This window comes from Octopus bimaculoides, chromosome 18 (genome assembly GCF_046866305.1).
Source record: "Octopus bimaculoides isolate indiv1 chromosome 18, ASM4686630v1, whole genome shotgun sequence".
Taxonomy (NCBI): domain Eukaryota; kingdom Metazoa; phylum Mollusca; class Cephalopoda; order Octopoda; family Octopodidae; genus Octopus; species Octopus bimaculoides.
In genome coordinates, this window is record NC_142945.1 from 3,515,797 (window position 1) to 3,541,886 (window position 26,090).

A 26,090-nucleotide genomic window follows, 5' to 3' on the forward strand; every position below is an offset into this window, starting at 1 on the left:
GAGCAGCCTCAAGTACCGAGTTAAAAGCCAATCAAAGCATTTATTCTTTGCCTTAACTGCAAAGTGACTCAGCACTTATAAATAAATATAAAATGACAACAGTTCCAGTTGATCCAATGAACAGAACAGCCTGCTAGTAAAATAAACATGCAAGTGGCCAAGCACTCCACAGTGAAGGCTCATGAGCATAAGGTTGTGAGTTCATTCCCCAGCAATGTGTTGAGTTCTTGAGCAAGACACTTTTTTTCACATTGCTCCAGTGCAGTCAGCTTGCATAAGTGAGTTGTAGCTGTACTTCAAATGGCCAGCCTTGAAACGTGTATTACACTGAATCACCTTGTAAACTACATCAAAGGTATGCATGTCTGTGGACTAGATGATGATGCACAATATGTATTTTTGTAGTATTGTGAGTACAAGGGGGGAGGGGCTAAAAAGTTCCTGGCTTTAAGGGTATTGCAAAGGGCTTGAATGGAGGCCCAACCTTCTGAGTTCTTTTACAAGGCTTAGAAAAACTGCAATAACTGAGTGAATCTGAGAGGGGAATATGTTGAGTAAAATCATGACTGATCCGCCTGTATTTTCTTTTACCCAAAGCCAGGAAGTTTTCAGCACCCCATTACTTGAACATTCTGGTAAAAATCAAAAACTACTCCCACCCACCCCCACTTTAACAATAATTACCAACCTGAAATTACATTACACCCCTACACACACATATTAACATCTTTAACAAATGTTAATTACACTAAACCAAATTAATGAAAACTTTTCTTCTATGGAAAGTAAAATCTATTAACAATTGTATAATTAGTTAACAAATTTAACTATTAATTACTTAAATTGATTTAACTAATTCAGCTGATAAAACTGAATGAGTTTTAATGGACTTTGCCTCATCTGTAGAATTTTTGTCGACCTTGAAGAATTTACGACAACTGAATCTAAAATAGCTGTTTGTTGTGGTTTCCACTTTGTTATCTTGCAATCCACATGTTTTGTTTTTAAACATTTTATATTTAAATTATACAATTACTCGTTAGATATACATGTCACGTCTTCATTTGTTCTTTAAAGTTTAAGAAAATCACATCAGTCGCTCATGTTGCAACATGGTACAAAAGCAATAAAAAATAAATATAAATAAATACATATTGCAACAGTATTTCACTTTCCTCTGAATTTTTATTGTTTATTCAGCGACTCTCCATTCTTGGAGTACTCTGGATATCCACCTGTATGTTACTGAACACCTGTAAATAAATGGAATAAAAGAACAGTGTTTTGTTAATTTAAAACATTTCCACTGAAATATATTTACTTTAAACAAATATCTGTTACATTAAATGAGAACAAATATATATCTGCTAAATCAGAAACACAAAATGGAGCCATAGCTCTCATCTCAGTTACGAGCTTGGAACCCTGATAACCTCTTACAACACTTACCCAGTGTACATATTTGTTTAGATCACTAGTGAACTAAACCCCCATATTCTGTGCGTGTATATGTCTGAGAAAAGGTTGAGTTCTATAGGTCGATTTCTAATAAAGATTCTTCATATTACATTGTTAGCTTACGGTTGTAAGAACTTTTTAAATATGAAAATGCTACAAGTATAAGGTGTGTTATGAGAATTTAAAGCACAAAGATGGAGAAGAAAAGGTGTTAAAAATTTTTTAATTAAATTCTTTTTAAACTTTTAACACCTATTCTTCTCCATACATATATATACTGTATGTATGTATATTGTAATTGAATGACCTAAATAAACAAATGTTCTGTTATTCCTTCAGAATTCATTTCTCTGATTCAGTAATAAGGTTTTTAATTTTAGGCCAAAAGATGATCCGTTTTAACTGGTGATTGGCATCAAATATTTCCATTATAAAAGTTAAATGCAAAACACGTCATGCATTAGCCTAGAATCAAGTTGTGCACATATACATGCATACACACAAACACACACGTCTGAGTTCATTCATTGATTCGAGGCTGATGATTCACTCCGTCGATAGTCCGAGTTTCTCACCTCTGTCAGCTTCAAATGAGTAAATGAACTCTATAACCCGTATTGTGTTCTTTCTTACTCTTATTTGTACATGTCACCAAATGTTCCATGTATGTATAATCATAGATATGTGATTCCACTTCTATGGAAATGAAATCTTATTTAAATGTAACAGTGAAGAAAAACATCCCAAAAAGATTGCATTGGCCCTCCCTTTCTTTCAACTCAAATTTATTTTTTTTCCATTTTAAAAAACCCTCTGAAAATAGGTTTCTTATGATGTGTGATTGCACACGTGTATACATATATATATGTTAATGTTCGTTTTTGTATTCAGTTAGAATAAAAACAATTTTACATTAATCTGATGGATTACTCTATACTTTTTTTAGAGTATAAATTTATTTTCTTACACAATCTTATTGATTGTGACTTCGAAGTTTCAGTCATCTAAGCCCTCATCATGAACCAAAAAAAAACTGACCCACCCAATTACTAATGTTATAAATGCTGGACTTTGTCCTTTGACCTTTACATGCAGTAAAACTGCAGACACATAACATATGGGACACACCTAAATATGTACACCTGCTTACAAAGTTCTACATACATGAATAAATTCTAAACAAATAGCATAACCCCGAATTTAATCAAAAATTTCTCCAAAACACCCTTCCATAACAATCCACCCTAAAACCTAATCATCACCAAAACACCCTTCCATAACAATCCACCCTAAAACCTAATCATCAGCCCATGACAACCCACATACCCAAGGAAGACTAACACAGAGATTATATAAAGCTAGAATTAACTTCAGTGCATCACAGTCTGATGATGGCTTAACTGGCTGAAACTTCAAAATCACTGTCAATAATATATGTGTGTGTGTGTGATTGTTAAAGAGGACGACAAGCGCTAAGGCAAGACAAACATCTCAAGTCATATACGTTACTATTATTGGAAAAATTCAAAGTCTTACAACTGTTTCTGGGATATTCCATCATCAGAGACAAATATTTGTATCTGATGAGGAAATGTCCCATGTTTTGGGATATCCCAGAAACAGCTGTAAGACTTTGAATTTTTCCAATAATAGTAACGTATATGACTTGATATATTTGTCTTGCCGATATAGCAGATATATAATTATATATCTGGTATATCAGAAATCTACAATGGTTCCAAAACTCCTGTCTCGGCTATAACCTTGGAGCCCTGGTAATCCATTACAGCACTTATTCAGCATACCTAGTCGTTTAGATTACTTGTGAACTAAACCTCCATAATTTGTGTGTGTGTGTGTATATATATATATATATATATACACACACACATTCATATATGTATATATACATTATGTGTGTACATATGCTTAAAGATGTGTATGCATGTGTATACACATTACACACAACAAAGAAAAAAAAACCATCACGTACTGTCGTTCCCAAATTTGGTATGTCTATACTGTGGAAGTATTGGCTGGAAAGAGAACAGAAGAATATAACTGGTTTTGTTTCCACATTTATAATAATAATAATTCAGAGGTGAGAAGCAAAATAAATATAAAATCATTATTTAATGTTTGATAATCAACAAAAATATTTACATTTTCGAAAAAAAAAGAAACAATAAAAAAAAAATGCTTTTCTTTCTAGAAAAAAAAGTTTTTTTCTCTCCTAAATTATAATTTTTGTTTTATTTCTATGTAAATACGTATGTGTGTGTGTGTATATATATATATATATATACATACACTGATTACTGGACCTTAGTTTTTCTTGAATTATAAACAATCATATTCCTTGGATATTATTATTATTATTGATTTTCCTGATTGGTAGCAGAGGTGGGGGTGTCATGTAGATGTTTTATTATAAAGATATATATATATATATATACACACACACACACTTACATACATATTCTATATATATTTCTGACATTACAAGACTTTAGATAATAACTTGGTGGAATAAAGACAATACAACATGGAAAACCTGTTCATTTCATTTTTCAACATTTTAAGAGAGAAAGAGATTTTGTTTGTTTTTTTTTTGGGGGGGGGGGGGGGTCTTTGAGAATTTTTTTGTCATTGTGGTAATTCTACAGATTGTCTGATATAGAACAGGAGTCAGACACTTTTCAATGTCAACAGTGTGTGTGTGTAGCATCTGGGTATTGTGTCAAAAAATTATCTGGATGTGAATATATATAGGAGCAGGTACGTCCGTATGCTAAGAAGTTTGCCTTCCAACCACATGGTTCCCGGTTCAATCCTGTTGCATGGCACCTTGGGCAAGTGTCTTCTACTATAGCCTCTGGCTGACCAAAGCCTTGTGAGTGGATTTGGTAGAGGGAAACTGAAAGAAGCCTCCTTTTACTTGTTTCAGTCATCAAACCAAGAACACATTTTGAAACATCTCTAGTAGATGCCAGCTGCACCACATGATGGAATGAACCCTGTACAACATGGCTGAGAGGTGAACATCTTAACCACATGACCATGCCTACACACACGTGTGCGTGACAAAGTTAAAACACAGTATATTTTATTTAATGATTTTCAGTTCGTTTCCTGTCTCACATTGTTGTAATTATTACAACAATAAATAATAATTATTTTATATTTAAATATTCTTTTTTTTTTCTTTCAAAAATATTGATTACAAACATTTTTTATGCCTCAGGCAAAGAAGCATCATTTAATGTGGTGTGTGTGTGTGTGTATGTATGAGGTTCTTTGTGTGTGTTTCTCATCGAGACCACTTGAGGTTTCTTTCAGAAAATAAACCAACTTGAATAATTCAAGTCTTTGGACAAAATTAATCTAAACAAACGTTGTTTCTGAAGAATAAAAATGATGGAGACAAGATAATAAACCTCTCTTCCTAAAAACATGTAACACCATTTTCACGCTTATGCGCACATATGAACACCCATCTATACATATAGAGGCTACTATATATCCAGATATACATTCCACAATATGTGCACACATATATATATATATACATGTGTGTGTGAATGTGTGGACAGTAGTATGGTAGACAAGGCCATGGAAACCAGGAAAGCCAATAATCCCATGGTTGTGATGATCAAAGTATCCAGTAAGGTAAAGTACAGGCTAATCACATCATTCAGGAAGGTGTAATGTAACCAAGGACTGGCATAGCAGCATTATTGTTAGTTGCTACAAGGGTGATGGTGATGCTTTAGGGAGAAGCAATTATCAAACTTCTAGACTCGGTGATGAAAATGAGAGAGAGAGAGTTATAGCCCAATTAATTAGCAGCAGAATTGGTCTAGATAAAATGGCAGTCCAGCTTCATCTGCGGAAGAAGCACTAAGCTTTGAATAAACCATTACTGTTGGTATTTGTTGATCTCGAGAAAGCCGCCAACAGAGTGCCCCACTATGTGATATGGTGGGCACTGAGGTGGCTAGGGACAGAGGAGTGGATGGTGAAAGCAGTACAGGTCATGTAGAAAGATGTTATCTGTAAGGTGAGAGTCAAGTACAGCGAAGAATTTGGTTCATCAAGGTTTAGTCCTCAGTCCCCTCCTTTTCATAATAGAGGAAGTCAAGACCAGCAGACCCCAGGAACTACTGTGTGCTGATGATTTTGCCCTCTTGGCAGATTCCTTATCAGAGCAAAAAGAGAAATTCGAGGTGTGGAAGCAAAATCTGGAATCTAAAGGCCTTAAGGTTAATTTAGCAAAGACTAAGGTCCTAGTAAGCAAAAGGAGAGAGAGAGAGAGAAGAAACATTAAAATGTTGAATGCCAAATAAATCGGCATCAAATAAATGATGCCAAAACATCTCATATGTGTTAATGACTTACCTGTTCAGGTAATCAGTCAGTATCCTTGAAGATTCTATTGACAAACACTGTCTACGCTTTGCAGCCTGGAAAAAAGAATTTATTTGCTAAATATTTCTGCGTTTACAAAAAATTATTTAATCTTTTAAAATATTTCAAGCATAATTTCTTTCTCCTCCAAGTATTTTAAAACATTCACTTCTGTTTTTTTTTTTACATCTTAACATCTGCACAGTTCACTTGAATAATCTTGCCATTTTGGGGTATATTGCTACACAATGTGTTGGAACAAGAGTCTATGCTTGTTTATGTGAAGGTATGCATGTATATGTCTGTATATATATGTGTGGATATATGTGTGTGTGTGTGTGTATGTGTGTTGTGAATTCAATTTCCAAATCGAGAGGCATGTGTTCTTGAGCAAGTTGCTCCAGTCCACTTGGCTGTATATGGCTAACCCAGCAATGGGGTAACCTTCCAATCAGGAGGAATGTTGGCCTGCTTGCCTGGCCACAGCAGGGTGACATTATTCGAATGCTAAAACAGTGCAAAGGACATTGTGACCAGCAATGTATAACACTATCCTACAGTCTGGTCAATCACATGAAATAGATCTGTGTGTGTGTGTGTGTGTGTGTGTGTGTGTGTATATATGTATATATATATATATATATATATATATATATATATATATATATATATATATACCAGACTAAGCACATAAATGCGAAACAAGGTGGAAAAAATAGTACCAGAGGTAGAGTAATATACTTTATTAAAAAGCAGCAAAAATATCACAAAAACTGTTACTCAGAGTTTCACGTTCCCATTTGGCGAACAGTTTTGTTTAGAATGGAACAAAAATAAATTCTTATGCAAAAGTGTACAATTAGTTTGATAGATACACATTTGAAAATGGTTTTCTTTCATTGGTCCTTTCAACTAAACGGTCTTTTCAAGAACTTGTTGCATGAAATAACAAATTGTGATATAGCATCACTGGAATACCATTGATCATAAGTCCGTCTTTTGGATCAGGATTGACCTGGGGCTAAATAACAACATTACCTGTGCCATCCTTAACCAATATCATCCAAACATCTAAAGACTACATATGTGACTTACTTGAAGTAACGAATATTTTGATGTTCTTGACACAAACTGGACCCAGATGTTATCCTCCATTTCTTTTTGTTCATAATTCTTTCTCATCTGAAATACAAATACATATACATATAGTGTTGAAACAACAATGATTTCCAATGGAACGGCTGATGATGGGATGTCTGTGTTTGTTCAGGTAACTCTTAGTTGTGTATATGTAGAGGCTTTCACATTCACAACGCACCAGAATGGCCTACCAGTGAAAGCTCATTTCTCCAACCTGATTATTTACTTTCCTGTATTTGGAAAGAGGCATCGCTACAGACATAAGACAGCAATTGAAAAATTACAGATGTGGTAATTGTTCACTCAGCTGAATAAAAATCCATTATATACAAATATCAATACATCAAGAAAAGGCAAATTAATTGCATTTGCCATTGACAAACACCAACAAGGCAGAAATGTGCATCAATAGCATTTTCACATGACCTGACAGACTAATTTACCATAAATTATTGTTTTTTTTTATCTTGTGTCAAGTAGGGAAAGAGGAGAGAGAGAGATGGTGGTGGTGAGAGTAAATCGGTTGGAGATTGGAGAGGGCAAGTGGGTGGTGAGTTCACAAGACTGCGATGGGAGAATGGGTTTTTAAAAAAAATAATATATAAAGTAAAGAAATTATTAGCCAAACTATATTCCTTACTTCAGCGTAACATTCTTGTTCATCCAGAGCTTCGGTCTTTTCATACGATGCCATCAATTCTAGCTGGGCATTTCTTGTTATCTGACCCCACCAGTGGTACCGTGCTAAGACAGCATTACATATCTGTTGATCATGCTCTATCAAAGCCACATTCTCCTTTTCAAGTTCCTCTATCACCTCCACCCATACTTCACCAGTCTGCCAGGTGGGGAAGGAAAACAAAAAAGAAAAAAGAAAAAGCAAGAAAATAATTTAATTAAAAGATTTAATTAAACCCATTCAATTAATTTTTCTTTTCTGAATTGTTTGCAAGTTATTTTGTGATTTATTTTTCACAAAATTGGTTTTTGTTGGCAGAGGGCCTTCCAAACTGACTGGACAAAATAGCTTTTACTGACATCACGTATTGGAAAGATTGGTCAGAGAGAGAAAGAAAGAGGTAGAGTTTTTTCAAACCAATATCAGTTTTTCAGGAAAATCAATGTTTACAGCAAAAATAGAGCTTCTATAAAAAGGTGGGGGTGCTTTTTTAACCCTTTAACATTCAGATTACTTTGCCAAAATATAAGTTTTATTATTCACATTGTTCTGAATTAATCCTGTATTACCTCATAGCTTTGAGATTTCATTAATGTGATTGTCTAATTTTAGAGCGACATTGTAGGGTTGGTGTGAGAGGTTGGATCTAGCCAGTTTGAACATAAAACAGAAACAATATTTTGGCTGGATATAGGCAGATTAAATGCTAAGGGATCAAACTTATCACTGATAATGAGAAATTGGCAGAATTCTGCTTCACACACCCTATAATTCTTCGCGACTTTTATTTTTTGGAACTTTCAGAAAATTTCTGCAAATTGATGGGAATTCGTACAACTATGCAAAATGAAAAAGGCTGACAAACCTTAAAATCCATGTAATTTTCAATGAGAATCAGAGTGACATGATCAAGAATTGTGAGTCCAGGTAAGTTACTAAAACCTACAAAGAAATATTAGAACAATTATGGGGGGTTTTTTGTGGGGGGGGGGGGATTTCTTGGTTCAGTGAAAGATCTAGAATTGTGGCATCAATATTGAAAGGCAGACAATTTAGATATTATGAAGTCTTTTGGGATTTAGGTTATAAAGTTAGGCACAAGTGTGAGTCTGGGGTGGGGTGGGGTCACATGGTCTGCTTCATAATTAGGCGGTCTGGGGTTCATTAATCACATGGCACCTTGGGCATGCATTTTCTACTACAGCCCCAAGCTGACCAAAGACTGAGTGGAATTGGTAAGCAGAAACTATAAGAAGCTTGTTGTGCATGTGTGTAATTAGAAAAGGGGACACAGTGAAGTGAAACATGCAACCAAGAATGGGCTCAGTTGTGGGTTCCATACTCCACTCCGGCATACAGTGTAACCTGACATGTGGCATAAACTCAGGTCAAATGAGAGTGTGGAACCCAAACCAAAAAATAAAAATATCGATAAAAATAAGTCTTATAGAACACAGACATGTTTCATCAAAATGCCACATTAATTCTATAAGAATGGTACAAACATTATGCAATCATTCCTTTCACTTCTATTTTGTTTCCATTTGTTCATACACCCAGCTTATCCTTGGCAAGACTAAAGAAAGCTCCGATTCCCACACAAGTGGAAAGAGACTGGAAGTAAGGAAGTACCAGGCAAGTGAAAGAACAGAACCAGAGTGATTGGAGCATAAGAGCAATACACGGAAAAAAAAAAAGAAAAACATGTAATAAATCGAAGATTATAATTTATTTTAAAGTTTTAATTAAGATCAGATTAAAACAAAAATAACAAGCAAAGTTTGTTTGAAAGAAAATCCCATTCCAAGAATTTCTACTTACCTAGTTTGGTAAAAAGACAATAAATCTTGGCCCTCATGTTTTCGGTTACTTCCACAATAGCAGGACTGGCACAAGAGGCAGGTTGGAGTACAATGCCTTGCTCTCTTTGGACCTGACCAGCTAAAGGATTTCTCACACCTAAACGGAACAGAAACTATAATAAATATCTTTCCATAGATATGAGTTACAGATCCCTTCTCAATCACATGGGATTGGGTTTCAGTCCCAGTGTGTGGCACCTTGGGCAAGAGTAGTCCAGGGTCAACCAAAACCTTGTGAGTGGATTTGATAGATGGAAACTGAAAAGAAGCTCATCATCTATCTCCATGTATGCAGGGGCCATCTTAGCAATGATACCCCCCCCCCCCGGTAAATCAGTGCTCTGGTTAACCCAAACAAGATTCAAACTATAGATCTACACTCACCTCCTGTTCAACATGGTTCACTGCTCCTTTGAGTATTGACTATAAGAGTTAAATATAAGGTATAAATTCTGCAATTTACCTGTAATTAATCCCCTTGGGTCTTTTCTCACCTCCATTTCTTTTTCTTCTTCCTGCCAGATTCTACAGAAGAGGTGAGGAGCGGTGACGCTGTGTCTCAAACCTCTCCAAATAAGGATGTGTCTTATTGTCTTCTTGTTTGTGTGACATAGGTCGACCAGGCAGCTTAAGATGGTACTTCTCATGTGGTGAGGCAAGACCTGCAAGGAAGAATTCAGTATCATTTTATACGTAGATAAGTAGGTCAGCAGATGTAGACGAAGAGAGAGAGAGAGTGGGGAGAAGGATGGAGGGATGAATGGAGACAGACAGACAGATGGACAGAGAGACAAGTAGATGAATAAAGACATACACAGATCAATAATTAGACATTGATAAGTAGGTAGATATAGATATAGACTGAAAGATAGACACCTAGGTAGAGATAGATAGACACCTAGGTAGAGATAGATAGATAGATACAAATATAGTCACAAAACCCTGCCAAAACTGACAGAATAGCCTAGGGTAGTGTTCTACTTGGCTGGCTCCTGTCAAACAGTCCAATCCATGATGACACAGACAGACAGGCATACATACGTCCAGGGTGGTGCACAGTAGGACTTGAAGCCAAAACAATATAGATAGGAAGCAAGCTTTTTAACCACACAGCCATGTCTGTGCATATACATGTCTACATTTGTGTGTGTGTGTGTGTGTGTGTGTGTGCGCACACATGTTTAGCTTTGCATTAGTATCAAAATTGACTTACCTCCAAAAGATCCAAAAGTAGGAAACAGCCTTCATTCTCTAGGAAATGGTTCTCCAAGAGACTGGAACCAACAACTGCACACCTGAAATTCAATATATATATATCATCATCATCAACCCTAGTTCTTGTTCTAAAGTGATCTAAATTAAGCAGGATTTGAAACTAGACTGCAAAGAATCACAACAAATATGGTGACATTGTTTCTGGTGCTCTACAAACTTACCACCATCATGTAATGAAGTAAAAATTTGAAAATGAAATCAAATAAGAAAATGATTCTTACCAAATGCAGTCAATGGTGGCCAATATCAAAATATGGTAACCGAGGCCTGAGCTCAGTACTGACAGATCGCATCTTAAGAAACACATTAAGATGTCTAAACCCATGGTGCCAAGTAATTCCTGAAGACAGAATCAAAGACAAAGACTTATTTGTTTCAGTTATTTGACTGCAGCTATGCTGGAGAACCACCTTTAGTCGAACAAATCGACCCCCAGAAATTATTCTTTGTAAGCCTAGTACTTATTCTATCAGTCTCTTTTGCAGAGGTTAGACTAGAAGACACTTGCCCAAGATGCCACAACCATGTGATTGGGAAGCAAGCTTCTTACCACACAGCCACAATATTAAAGTAATCATTGGTTGGTAAAAAAGTGGAAAGAAAATTTATTAAATGTTTTACCTTTTATTTCAGTCATTTGACTGTGGCCATGCTGGGGCACCCCCTTGAAAGGCTTCTGTCAAACAAAACATCAGTATTGTTTATTTTTTAAATCTATAACACTTTGAGGAAACTGCTAAGTAAGGGAATGTAAACAAACCAACACCGCTTGTCAAAAGATGCAGGGTTGGGTGGGGAGTGCAAAGACCGGCACAAAGGAACACACAATTATATATATGCACACACACAACAGGCTTCCACACAGTTTCCGCCCAACAAATTGCTCGCCCTTGTCCAAGGTGAAGTGTTGTGCTGCGAGACTCAGCCCAAAACTATTGGCTGGTAATGAGTTTCTTAATCACAAAGCTATGCCTGCTTGCAAAGAAAATTCCAAGAAATGTTTTAAATATTTGATCCCCCAAAAAATCTTTTTTCTTTTGTCATTATTATTCTTCCTTACCTTTCGATGAACATCAGTTTCGCAGAGAATCGATATAATCAACAAGATGGTCGACTTCATTTCATTGGTTATAGTGACACTGGGACCAATTTCCATCAAGGATAAAGCCAGCATGGCTATTGAAATACAAGTACAGACATAAGGAAAAACGAAGTGATTTCATTTCGGGTCTTACAGGATTTCATCAAATAAATAGATAACACATGTCACCCTCAAACAGCTACACATCACCACCAGGACCACCATTTTAATGTCTACTTTTCAGCATCCACATGGGCCGGAGGGAATTTGTTAAGACGGATTTTTCTACAACTGGATGCCCTTCCTGTCACCAATCCTAACCTTGCTTCCAAGCAAGGTAATATTTCCACAAAAGATTGGAAAGGAAGGACATTGTTTGTGTGATGGTGACACATGTTAACAACTGTCATGTGATGTCATGGCAACAAGAAACTATCTCTCTCACACACACACACATTTACGATGGGCTTCTTACTGTTTCTGTTGGCCTGAGGCTATAGTAGAAGACACTTACCTAAGTGGGAATGAACCTTAAACCATGTGGTTAGGAATCAAACTTACTACTACACATCATGCTTATCTACCCCAGTCTCATCATCTGACACAAGATTACCTCCTCCTCTCAAATGACTTTTGTCTTGCAAATTACTTGGTGACCCTGTCAGTGCAGGTGCCACTTAAAAAGCACCCAGTCCACACTGTAAAGTGGTGGTGTTAGGAAGGGCATCCAGCTGTAAAACCTTGCCAAAACAGTTACAGAAGACTGATCAGGCTTCTGCATGACCAGCTCCTGACAAACTGCCTCACCCATGCCAGCATGGGAGGCAGATGTTAGAAGAGATGCATATATGTATGTATGTATGCCTGTTCGTTTGTTCTTTCAGTTTCTGTCTACTAAATCCACTCACAAGGCTTTGGTTGGCGTGAGGCTATAGTAGAAGACACTTGCCCAAGGTTCCACACAGTGGGACTGAACCCAAAACCCTGTGATCGGGAAACAAACTTCTTACCACACAACCATGCTTTCCTTTAACTCAAAAACCAAAATGGAATAAATAAGGTTGTCAATGGAACCATTTTGGTGCTTCCAAACTTACATGAGATACTTACAGACTATCAGATTTAAAATTCCTTGGTCAACAAAGTCTCTCAAAATCTCTTTCTCTCTTGTAGCTATCATATTAAACATGAGTCTTAAGCAGAGCCTGGTTTGGGCAATCTTAGTACCGCGGCTTCCTTCCCCGAGGTAGCTGTTGCCATGTCCCTTAAAATTACCTGAAATGAAAGGAAGACATTTAAATAAAAATGAGGACTCTTCCCCCTCACTCCACCTCCACCATAAGTTGAAAATGGGAAACAAGCCAAAAACCCTAATATTTTGTGTGATACAAAGCAATGGAGAATGGAGTTGAAACATTGAAACCTCATCACGGTCTTTCCAAATCCTGTTCCATTTCAGAGAATTATTGGCACTCATACCTGGTTGGCACATATGAACACCACAAACACACATGCAGCAGTCAAACCTATATCAAATATGGTTTGATGCCAAACATGTCACATGCAGCAACAAAACCAGTTGCTTAACATGTAGCAATCAGATATGCACCCATTAAATATGCAGTGGTCAAACCATTTACCTTACATGTGACAAATCAGTCATCTAATGTGCGAGAAACATGCCATCTAACCTGTGGCTGTTATGCGAAATGCTACATGTGATATCTAACATGTGTGGCAAAAGTGAGTCTAAGAAATGAGAAGCAATACTTACTTTTTGTGATACACCATTCCAACAATAACAAAATACGAGTGGTTCCACTGTAAGCCATGAAGCTGTCCAAGAGGAGGGGACACACAATACACATGCAAGACAGAACATGGAGCTGCATCTCTTCATATTCTGAAGATGACCATCCCATATCAGATGTATCGGTCTCAATGTTGTGGATGTAGAAAAACAGGCCACGAAGCAAGTGACCACAACAGAGAAGCTACGGAGAAAATAAGGAATTTGTTACAGAAAATATATTGACAGAAATTACAAATTCCCCTTCTGACCCACAGGAATTGACCAGCAGCTGTTCAAAATAAACCTCAGCCTGACCAGTCTTGGAGTGATTGGTGAAAGTGATAAACACACACACACACACAGTCACTGCCTCAAGAGCAAAAATCATAAAAAGTAAATGTCAAAACCTAAACATCATTTCAGAGTTGATGCCTTTAGTCTATTCCAATCAACTTCATGTCAGTTAAACACACAAGAATATAATTTCTCACAGAGGTTTCAAACAGTGAAGAGAGTAGCTGAAAACATGGATTAGTAAGATTATTTTGGATTTCAAATTGAAATCCGATCCCTGAGAAGATGGTGTTTGCTGTGGAAAATGAAACTAATTGACAATCTCCACATCAGATGCCTGTGATAACCCAACATGGTTAGCTTCTGTTCTCAATAACATGGGATCTTTACTGACTGCAGCCAACTGAATTCATCTCATACAAATGCTGGCACTGGTACAAGTACATATCTACTGCTGCTGCTGGACTGTCTGGTCCCTTCAACAAATGAAGGGTTCACCAAGATATAGTTTGCTGGCATAAAAAATGTGGAAATTTTAAGTGCAATTCTGTCAACACAAAACAACACATAACAGTTTGAACTTTCACTTTGACCAAGTTATGGGGGTACGTGCTTGATTAATAGTAAGTGTGCCATTCTCAACCATACAATAATATCAACAACATTGGTCAGGAGTTTCAAAAGATTGGTTCCACTTACCGGTAATGATGCCGATTCTTGACTAAGCGAACACAGAATGGAATAAAGAAGTTTCTTCATCTCAAAATCTTCATAACATTTCGTTAATTTGACATCTTTAATAAAAGGAGAATGCGTTTTCACTGAAAAAGGAAAAAAGGAGAAGGATGTACAAAGAAACGGCAAGTTGAATAAAAAAAAAAAAAACAACTGATACTCAGTCAGTTATGGTAATCCAAGATGATCCGATCAATAGAACAGCCTGTTCGTGAAATTAACATGTAAGTGGCTGAGCATTCCACAGATGCACGTACCTTTGACATAGTTCTCAGGGAGATTCAGTGACACAGAACATAACAATACTGGCCCTTTGAATCACAGGTACAACTCATGCTTTTCCAGTTGAGTGGACTGGAGCAACGTGAAATAAAGTGTCTTGCTCAAGGACAACCATGAATTAAGTATCCTAATCACTAAGAATGAGAGGAACAGAAAAGAAACTTACCTTCTGGATAAATTGCAAAGGCAACAAGTTGTCGCAGGAATCCTGTCTCAATGAATGGAGCATTTGGGTTGTGAGATGCTATGACAGAAATGATGACGAGAATGTCGTTTCGAAGCTGCCGTTCGGCATGTGTATTACCTTCCTTCAACAGACACACAAATGTATCCTTCAGTTTGCTGAAATTACATTAACAAATATTAAGCCAAGTGAAATCGGAATCGTGGCTGGTGCCAGTGCCGTATGACTGGCACGTAAAAAGCATCATTTGAACGTTGAGCTGCATGGCCAAGATCTGTGGTGATGTACCGTGCTTGAGAAGACCTGTCAAGCCAAGTGAGATCGTAATTGTGACCAATGCCAGTGTTACGTAACTGGCACGTAAAAAGTACCCACTACACTCTTGGAGTGGTAGGCATCCAGCTGTAGAAAGCATGCCAAATCAGATTGGCACCAGGTGTAGCTCCCCAGTTTACCAATTCTGTCAAATCATCCAACCCATGCCAACATGAAAAACTGATGTTACATGATGATGATTATGAAAAAAAAAGGGGTTAAACACTATCACATAAAGGGCTTCTTACAGTTTCCCTCTACTTAATTTACTGTAAGAAGCCCTTTATAAGTACCAGACTTGAAAATAAGGACTGAAGTGAATTTGATCAACTAAAAACAAGGCAGTGCTTCAGCATAACCACAGTGAAACCAGTGAAAGGAAGCAACATGTCCCCACAATCAACTCACTTGATGCACTCCAAATGACTAAGTTGTTTGATACAGAGATCCACATCCTCAGCTTTATCCATAATATTCCACAAAATCTCCACTGTACGAAGTAAAGGGTGTCCACCTTTGTCGTTGGGTGTCATCTGTGAGCAAAGGGTATAGGGCAGGTTTCCTTCCAGCATCTGATCACAGCAAGGCGCTGAAAATAAGCAGCAGAGAAATTATTGTAAGATAAAGGAAGACAAGAAAATTACTATTTGTTAATCTCACAACGAGAGATATTTAGCAACGGTACTTTGGAGTAGAGGTTGTTTGCCAACATAACATGGCACTCCTGGTTTAGGACGAATGTTGCTGTAATTTAGCCCCAGGAGACATCGTCTCCAGCTGGTTATATGACACGATCTGTGGCCTTACATTTTTTGAACAAGGGAATCTAGCACCCCGACTCAGCTTAAAACAATTATTCTGTGCTGATGAAGACAAATAACCCAGAAATCGTGATTTTTGAGCTGAGTGGCGGTGCTAGATTCCCTTGTTCAAAAATACAAGGACACAGATCGTGTCGTATAACCAGCTGGAGACGATGTCTCCTGTGGCTAAATTACAGCAACACTAGTCCTAAACCAGGACTGCCATGTTATGTTGGCAAACAATCTTTACTATAAAGGTCTGAAATTTTGTGGGAGGAGGCCAGTCGATTAGATCGACCCCAGTATGCAACTGGTACTTAATTTATCGACCCCCGAAAGGATGAAAGGCAAAGTCGACCTCAGCGGAATTTGAACTCAGAAAGGTAAAAACAGACGAGATACCACTAGGCATTTCGCCCAGCATGCTAACATTTCTGCCAGCTCACCACCTTCAGACAGATGAAATATTGTAAAACAGAAGTTCCAATAATGTAAAACGCAGCTCCAATAATGGTCAGAGTCAACAACTATTGAAGAAGTTGCAAGAAGCAATGAAAATTTTAGAAAAAATAATAATAAATGAGTGAAAATTGAACCAGTGAGTGTATTAATTAATAAGATATTGAAACAGAATGACTCTCCCTAGACACAACAAAATATGCTTCAACACACGAATTCACATAAAGAATCTTGCAAACCAAATTCAAAAACTAAGTGAATCAATGTTCCTGTCTATAATTTCAAAATAATTTCCAAAATTTCTTACCAGAATGATGCGAATATTTTTGCAGCACCTTCAATAGCAGCAGTTTATAATTCTGGTTGGATCCATCTTCCAACTGATAGCACTAGAATATGAAGAGAAAGTAAGTAATGATTACTTTCCTAATCAGGTAGATCCTTTCATTTAACTTTCACCCTCTCCACAGCCTGGGTCACAAATGACAGGGACAGCATTCCATCTGTTTCTATTCAAACCCTTATCTTGCCTCTCCTCCCATCATGATGCCTGTGCAAAGAAGGGACACCAGTTGATCTGTTTCTATTTAATCCTCCTTATTACTCGACCTCTCACCTGTCATGGCACCCATGAGAAGAGGCATTGCACCAGATGAGTCTATATTTCACCCTTCTGTTCTGATAGCCATCATTTCCTCCCCCCCCCCCACCTCCAGGGCACTCCAGTCAGGCATGAATAAGCAAACCATAAAATAATGAAAAATGCATTAACTGTGATTATCCAGTCTTTTTTTTTTTTTTTTTTCTGGGCATAGTGTATCTGGAACTACCTTTTTCGATAAATTCTCCCTTTTTTTTTAAAGACAGAAGGGAATGAATTTAGGGGGATCTGACTTATTTCATGTAGGCTGTTATAATTCTTAGAATATGGTAAAGGCTTTGAAAAAAATTATTTTAGGTATCCCTAACACTTTGAAAAGAAAATCCTTTTCTGTTACCATAATTAATTACATCATCCAAACTAACCAATTAGTGAACTGCTACCATAATTACATTATCCAAAGTAACTAACCAGCACACTGATTTTTTTTAAATTTAAAAGCTAAGTCCTATTAAAGTCTTTTAATGTTTTTAACCATTTTTCCATGCTAACCTTGGCATGGACTTCTGGTTTGCTAGTTCCTGTTACACCATCCAACCCATGCCAGCAGGGAAAGCAAACTTTAAATGTTCAAAATCTTTACTACAATCTTTACCAGGTCCTCGACACTTTGCAGTCAGGGTTTTATACAATTCTGTCATTGGAAACAAGAAGAGAATGGATTACTTACTTTCACAATCGTTAACATCATGTCACTCATATCGATCAGTTTTACAAGATATTCTTTACTGCATGGTTGGTATTCTGTGAGGAATTAAGACAACAGAAAGAATATCAGAAATAAATAAAAGTTGACTTTTAAAAGTGAAATTCACCTACAAAGAAAGGATTTTTTTGGTTGCTGTCACAGATTTGGAAATTTTTAAATTGAATAAAAATTTTCAAATTTGGTAGGTTGATGTAATTTTTCACACTCAGTGCGAATTTGGGGTTTGTTTATTCCAGAAAAAGATTCAGAATTAGACAGGAGGAACACACACACACACACAAGATGGGTTTTTCAGCTTCCATCAACCAAATTCACTCACATGGCTTTGGTTGGTCCAGTGCTATAGAAGACACTTGTCCAAGGGACCACACAGTGGGAATGACCCCGGAACCACGTGGTTAGGAAGCTGACTTCTTAACCACCCAACCACATCATTGTGAAAAAAAAAAAAAAAATAAAGATTAAAGGGATATCTAGGAAATTTTAAAAATACTATTTAAATCTTTAGAAAATCCAAACTAATCTTTGAGTGATTTTAACATGGTGTTAGGATTACTTTGTTAGACACAAATATGATTAAAGAAACCAGGTAAACAATAAGTTTCTTTGTTGCCAATGCACGAAATTCTTAGCCCTTGAGTCACTCTGGAAGTTTTGCTGATTGTTAATAACACACACACGTTTTGAATTCTATTTTGTTTGCATCACCAAACCTTTTCTCCCCCCCCCCCCCCCGCCACTAAATTTTAAAACTTAGTTCTTTTAAATTTCCCTTGAGAAGTTCGTCAATAATTTTTGACTGTGTATGCGAAATGTGTCAATAAAATCTGTGGTTTAATCTCCAGAGCACCACGAAGTCGAAAACATTGACAACTATAAATTCTACAACGAAATTATTTTATTAATTCAATATTTTTTAAGAATATCAGTGCCAGAGTTATTCCCCTTAGATTAACAATCCAAGTTGCAACTCGGTTGTCCAACTTCGAATTGGTTCAGAGTAAATATTTATTTCAATTGCGTCGGCCGAAAATGCAGCTTAATTGTTGCTGGGAAACGGAAATATCAATTATAGTCAAATGAAAACAGAATCAAATTTTAACTTCCTTCCAACTCTTTGCTTGATAAATCGGCTGAAACTACTTTTAGTTCTACAATACGAACTTCTTGTTTTAAACAGATTTGAATTAGAACCTTCTTCCTCAAAACGATGTTACGTTTCAAACACCAGTTCAATTTTCGAAACTAATTGAAACAGAAAATTTATTTTATATACACACACACACAGGGTACAATGAGTAAATTGTCACCATTTTATATTTTTAATTACACACATGCACATTGTTTGTTTTTGATTTTGTCAACTACACAGTATGGTAGGGTCAGTTGGGCACCATCTGTGAGAAAAACAGTACCATGATGCAATTCACTCAGCTAGAAAATTGGAAATGACATGCTGTACTGCTTGGCATTTTGGTAAATATATCTGCTAAAATGAGATATCAGTGTTCTCTCCATCTTTGCATAATTTAGATGACAATATATTCACCACACCCTATACACACACACGTGCATAATTCTTCCTTTGTTTTTGTAATGGTATTTGGGGGGTGGTTGAAAAGAGGAGGAAATGTGATACTTACTGACTAAATTAGGATTTGGGATGTCATCAGTGTAGAGGTTCAGTAAATTGATGCAGATCTGTTTGCGGGATTCCAAACATGGCACTCTCATCAGATAACCTACAACACAAAGAAAGCAAAATAGGGGTCTAGGTCTTCAACTTCCTTTTTTTGTTTTTTGTTTTATTGTAGTTGGTGTTCCATTTGTTTTTGTTCGCTTTTTACTGTAAACCTAGATACTTCCTGATCAAATAAAACCAGTTTCAAACAACTCTTTGTGGTCTACAAATCACACTAGGGCACTCAAGGGAAAGTATAACCTGGTACATGTACCATGCTTTGGCTAATCACTTTAGGTACCTCCATACTAATGAGCAGATATAGACACCTGGGTATAACTTTAAACTCCATCCAGGTTTTGATGTTTTTCATCTAAAAAACAAGGAACACACAGCAAATGAAAGATGCCAACCACATCAATTTACCAATTGCACCAAGATTGTAAAAGAAAGAACCAAACACAAACACAGGGTATAAGACGATGTTCTCTTACCGATTTGACAAAACGCCATCATAGCTAGATCATTATGGGTCATTTCGTCCGATGCTTTCTCCTTCAAGAAAGGCAAACCGCACACACTCAAAATTTGTTGCAAGGGTTTTTTATAAGCGTCATCTTCTTCGAATCGATCACAGCAGATATTCAATATACTGACAACTTCAAGTAAATCTTTGAGGAGCTAAAATGCTTTAAGGTTTCATATCAATGTAAGGTGGAACTCAGTTTATCAATGCTTCTCATCACTCACGCATGGTTTACAAACAACTTTTCAAGCATGAAATATATCTCAGGTGATCAACAGTACCTTGAGTAATGAACACGCAAGCTGGCAACAAACTGGGAGTATCTGCAGAAGAGCATCAATTGGTTCCTAGCTTTTAAATCCCTGCTCAAATTTGTCAAACCTTCTCATGAATTTTCTATGGGACAAAATATTGTCGGTTTAAAAAACATCTCAGGTGACAAACAGACATCAGGAATGAATTAAATTTGTAAACCAAGATTCCACTGTATTAGATTATATGCGCATAAAAAAAAGAAAAGAATTACCAAATAAATGGTTGTGAGCTAATTTGGTTGTCGTACATGAATTTGGTCAAATCACTAAGTACTTCCCCAATACATCTAAAATCATGTTTAACTATTGTGTCTGATGGCATAAAAGCGGGATCAATATATTTGAGGTACTCTATTACTTGTTTCAGTCATTTGACTGTGGCACCAGTTTTAGACAAACAAATCAACTCCAGGACTTATTCTTTCTAAGCTTAGTACTTATTCTATCCAGCTGTAGAAACCTTGCCAAACCAGATTGGAGCCTGGTGCAGCCTCCTGGCTTGCCAGTCCTCAGTCAAACTGCCAACCCATGCCAGCATGGAAAGCGGACGTTAAAAAATGATGATGATAATTAAAACTTTGATTATACAGAAAATTACTTGAAACACAAAGGAAGTTCTTCCCAGAAATCTAATCAAATAAAAGCAAAAGATTCCAATGGAAAGGATACAAATCCATCCTTGTAGTCTTTGACTATTTTCTGTAAAGAATGAGCATGTCGCTGGTAGAGTTGTCTCTAAAAAAAAAAAAAGAAACAAATATTCATCATTTGAACTACATTTCAAATTTAACATCGATTTACTGAACGTTTATTTGTATCTAGTCTGGCTGTTTGCATTTATTTAATTCGGTCACAGATGCTTAATTAATGAGTCCTCGTGCCAACAACCACCTTGAGCACCTGTTTGAGCTCCTTATGGGAACTCCTACATGTGGGCGTGCCTACACAGTCAGAGAACAGCACAGCTCCCATGACTTTCAGAAGCATTTTTTCACACTCAGAGTTACTGAAGCATGGAACAAACTTCCTGCATCAGTTGTTAGCTGCTGAGACATTGCATCCTTTAAAACCTCTTCCTGAAATTTGCCAACACTACACCTCATATCCTCACCCCCCATACGCATGCACACATGTATATCATGACTCGTACATAATTCTACGTACCGTACATACACCTTTGATGAGTTGCAGTGCACCTGAGCACTATACACAATAATTTCATTATTATCATTATATGTTAATATACAGGGTTGGCCAAAAGTCACCCGACAGTAAATCAAAATTCTATAAATACTCTCTGTAATTCTGTATTGACTCGAATGGAAAAATGGTGTCGCTCAAGAAGGACTTCAGTTTGAAGAATTTTCCTGAGGTTTCGTATTTAGATGCTTTTATTAAATCCATTCAGTTGGTAAACATAAATAAATCTTGGAATTAAATGGTTTTGATTTACTGTCAGGTGACTTTTGGCCAACCCGATATATTTTACTTGGCTATCAATGTATTTCATTAAAATAATTTAAAAGAAAATTTAATTATCCAGCAAATTAGTTTCAATTTAATACAGGGATTAATTTCTTGTGTATAACATAAGTTTCAGAGATTAACACAGAGAGGAGATAAACTTTCTTTAATTTGAGAGAAGAAGTTGATTTCAGTCCAGGGAAGAGATGAAATAATTTAAACCAGACGAAGATTATGAAGATCAAAGATAATGAATGGCTGATACTCACTGAATAAGGATCCTTTAAAAGCTTTATCACTTTTTTAAGGTTGACTGGTCCCAAAAGGGCACTCTGAAAGAGACAGAAGGAAGCACAAAACAATTTACAGCTCTGCAACTGTGTGTATACAGGTGTATGTATAGAGTGTGTGTTTATAATGTATTTCTGAAATTAAACTTGTCTAACACCATGGTGAAGGAAAAAAAAAGAAAGACATGGAGGCAAGCTCTATTTTGTTTTCTTTTAAATAAAGAAGTGGCAGGGGTCAAAAATGTTCCTTGGTGTAGTGCTGGTAGTTGTCAGTTTGTGAACCGACAAAAAGGATCACATCATCAACATTACCCCCCCCCCCCCCAAAAAAAAGCTGTTCGATGAAAAATGAAAGTGCAGTCCTCATATGATTTGAGGGTGATTTGGCTGCTGTATCTAACAGGTTGAATGAAAATTTTGAGTCATCTGTGTTGTCTTTCGTTAAGATGCCAATATGTCTGGCTATAGACAGACGTGAGTGTGTGGTTAAGAAGTTCGTTTCCCAGCCACATGGTTTCAAGTTTAGTCCCCACTGCATGTCACCTGGGGCAACTGGCTATCTTTCGATTTGATGTGAAGAAACGACAAGTAAAAGCACATGGGTTTTGTTTACATCTAATCGGCTAAACCTAACCCTAACAGGCCAATTAGATGTAAACAAAACCCATGTGCTTTTACTTGACGTTTCTTCACACCAAATCGAAAGATAGCCGGGGCAACTATCTTCGTCGGAGATAAAGAATACACACACCACCCTAATCCTAAACCCCGAGTGTGCGTATTCTTTACCTTCGCCCTATCTTCTAGTATAGCCCTTAGCTAAACAATGCTTTATGAATGGAAGCTCACCGTGTGTGTGAGAGAAAGAGAGAGAGAGACAGACAGGCCTCGACAACAGCCAGTGTTGATTTGTTTTCGTCCCAGTAACCAAGCGGTTCGACAAAAGTATCGAACTTAAAGAAAAATAAGTATTGGGGGTTTATCTGTTTGACTAAAACCCTTCAAGGGAAATGCTCCAGCATGGCAGCTACCTAACAAGTAAACGAAGATAAAAGCTAGAACAGCTCTGACCAGATTCAGGCCTTAAAAACATGAACAAGGCCTGAAGAGAATGAAATGGAAACAAGAGTTAATTGTAATTAGGTTAAACGAAACAATAATGACAATACAGTGGCTTCAATGAGTCACTGTTGAAATATCTTCCTAAAATAAATTGCAAAAAGTTCAAAATTAAGGACATTTGATAGTTATTAAGTCTTATGACTACCAAAAACACTCACACGCTCGTCGTTCATTCATTCAGTTTTGATCTTCCATACTAAGCATAGGTTGAACAAAGACACATGATGTGTCCTATATACGTTTCTGTTGTGAAAGCCAATGGCTTAGTGGATATGGGTATTCGGTTCACAAACGTAATGTCGTTAGTTCGATTCCTGGCGGCGCGTTGTATCCTTCAACAAGACATCTTTATTTCACTTTGCTCCAGTTCGCTCAGCTGACAAAAATGGAGATGAAACTGTATTTCAAAGGGCCAATCTTGTCATATTCCGTGTCACGCTGAATTTCCCTAACAGCCACGTTAAGGGTACACGTTTGTGGAATACTCAGCCACTAGCACGTTAATGAGTATGCTGTTCCGTTCATAGGATCAACTGGAGGTCTCGTTGTCGTAACCAAAGGAAAGCCAGTTGGTTTATACCGCTGCCAACTTTGTTGCTTTATAACTTCCAGAAAAATGGATACTTTTTAACGAAATTTTCAACAAATACCGCTTAGATGCCGTGGATTCAGAATATATATAACCGTATGCCTAGTTCGAATGTAGCAAACAGTGGACACTGCTATAAGAACAAAGTGTGAGGTGGTGGTGTTAATACGGGCGACGGGTTGAGTCTTCAACCTAAGTAAGTCGTGAAGGTATTTCAACGCAAAAAGCCGTAATACGGCAAAGATACCTAATTAAAATTCGGACGAAAGTAAAGAATACGTACACCCGGGGTTTAGGGTTAAGTCTTAGGTTACGCCGAAAACGGGTGGTGTACGTATTCCTTACTTCCGCTAAAATTCGTAGAGTTTCGCCAATCCACCGCCCTAAATTGGTTCATTTTTTTAAACGACCTCGAAAGGATAAAAAACAGAATTTCCCATAGCAGGCGTGAGGTTATTTAAGACCTAATGTTTACCAAGTCAAATCCCACCAGAGTCATAACTTGTGGACACAGCTTAAACGAATGGGACCCATGACAGATAGAATATCTATATCGAAAGAATACCAATTAATGCTTCTCATTAGGTCTCCGTTTACTGTGGTCCCTCAAAGTTACGCAGTTTGTATACGGGTGCCCATGTGCTTTACAACTAGGAAAGGGAATAAAAATTGCACGCACGCAAGATTTTCGGAATAAAACGGGATGTTTTGAATTAAAGACATTTGACTTATGTTTACTTGCATGGAAGCACATATATTTTGCAAAGAATTACGAAATTTACACATGCAAATTTCTGCGTACACCAACAGCTAAAAATTAGAGATTAGACTAGAACTCCAAACAACACAAAAATAAATGTTTACGTTTTGGAATAATTGTCTTTCGAAGTCGCATACCTTGTGGGAAATAAAAAAAGATATTACCACGACTAAAAGACAAAACGAAATTGGTTCTCGGCACACTTACTTCGTCATAGGTAACACTTCTAATAAGAGGTATTTGATTTTTCCTTTGTATTGCCGACTCTGAAATCTTCCCGTCCGTTGTTGAAGTCACTGCCATGTTACCTGTCTCCAAGGACCTCTTCTCTTTATTCATATATGTGAAAAATAATAATAATAATATTGACAAAAATTGCCGCAAAAGAAATTTACTGTTTTGAAAGAGTTGGCATTATTTCGAATTATTGAAGAGACAATTGTTCATCCTTCTGTTAGTGCTGCAGGCTTGAGACAGTTTTTGGTTCCATTTCATACATACACACATATATACGTATCTGCATACATATATATCGTTATAAGGCTTTCGGGTTCTCTACTTAAGTTTGTAAAAATAACTTCTCTTCGCTACCAACAACTTTAACTATGTCGTTGCTAGGTAACACACCTGCCGCATTTACCTTCATTTTCTCGCGTGCAATTTTCCCTCCCACTTCCACGAGCTTTTGTTCTGCTTCCTCTTTCTTTGTGTCTTTTATACGCTCTTTCTCTCACTCTATCTTTCTCCCTCCGTCACTCTCTCTCTCTCTCTCACACACACACACACACATTCTTTCAATCTTCATTTCTCTTTTTTACTCTTTGTTTCTTTCATTCACTCTTTCAATCTCCCTCCGTCTCACTCTGACAGGTTTTCTTTAATAATCCCTCTCTCTCTCTCTCTCTGTCACTCTTTTTCTTTCACTCGCTCTCTGTCTCAATAACCTGTTCTTTGCACACCTGGGGCCGTGAGTTACAAATAAAGGTGCCAATGCTAAAAAGAATAAAGCATAAATCATTCTTTGAAGAGCTGGAGTTGCTGAAGAAATGCGATAACATCTAAGAAGACGTCTACAAAGGCTTTGGTCTGGACCCATCAACGGTGTCTGCCGTAAAGAAACAAAGAGGAATTTGAAAGTTTAAATTGGAAAACAATAAAACCCGTTCTCTTTCGTCATTCATTTATTATTCATAATAATCCTAATTAAC

At 37.0% G+C, this 26,090-nt stretch overlaps 1 protein-coding gene across 6 annotated transcripts; it reads right to left on the reverse strand.

The window, feature by feature from the left end:
* Positions 1-1,165: 1,165 nt before the first annotated feature.
* Positions 1,166-25,992, reverse strand: LOC106872869 (cilia- and flagella-associated protein 69). Of its 6 annotated transcripts, none has more exons than XM_089365642.1 (23): positions 25,090-25,992; positions 22,391-22,453; positions 21,327-21,392; positions 20,312-20,498; positions 19,780-19,878; positions 18,098-18,171; positions 17,074-17,155; positions 15,913-16,093; positions 15,172-15,347; positions 14,688-14,809; positions 13,677-13,896; positions 13,013-13,177; positions 11,882-11,997; positions 11,043-11,161; positions 10,760-10,841; positions 10,010-10,208; positions 9,506-9,643; positions 8,550-8,626; positions 7,646-7,843; positions 6,961-7,047; positions 5,857-5,921; positions 3,452-3,494; positions 1,166-1,253 (listed from the first exon to the last, which is right to left on the reverse strand). In XM_089365642.1, the coding sequence occupies exons 1-23, from the start codon at positions 25,219-25,221 to the stop codon at positions 1,197-1,199; spliced, it is 2,748 nt and encodes a 915-aa protein (XP_089221768.1). In that variant the 5' UTR covers positions 25,222-25,992; the 3' UTR covers positions 1,166-1,196. The 6 variants fall into 6 exon arrangements, with proteins under 6 accessions (XP_089221768.1, XP_089221769.1, XP_089221771.1 ...); XM_089365643.1 differs by lacking the exon at positions 25,090-25,992 and adding an exon at positions 23,692-24,429; XM_089365645.1 differs by lacking the exon at positions 25,090-25,992 and adding an exon at positions 23,261-23,566.
* Positions 25,993-26,090: the final 98 nt, after the last annotated feature.

Excerpts from the sequence above, each read along its gene's own strand:
- LOC106872869 (XM_089365640.1), bottom strand. The coding sequence starts at position 25,221 with ATGAATAAAGAGAAGAGGTCCTTGGAGACAGGTAACATGGCAGTGACT. Across the intron at positions 21,393-22,390 it reads TTTTAAAGGATCCTTATTCA|AGACAACTCTACCAGCGACA; the intron begins GTGAGTATCAGC and ends TTTTTTTTTTAG. Across the intron at positions 8,627-9,505 it reads TTGTCTTTTTACCAAACTAG|GTTTTAGTAACTTACCTGGA; the intron begins GTAAGTAGAAAT and ends ATTTCTTTGTAG.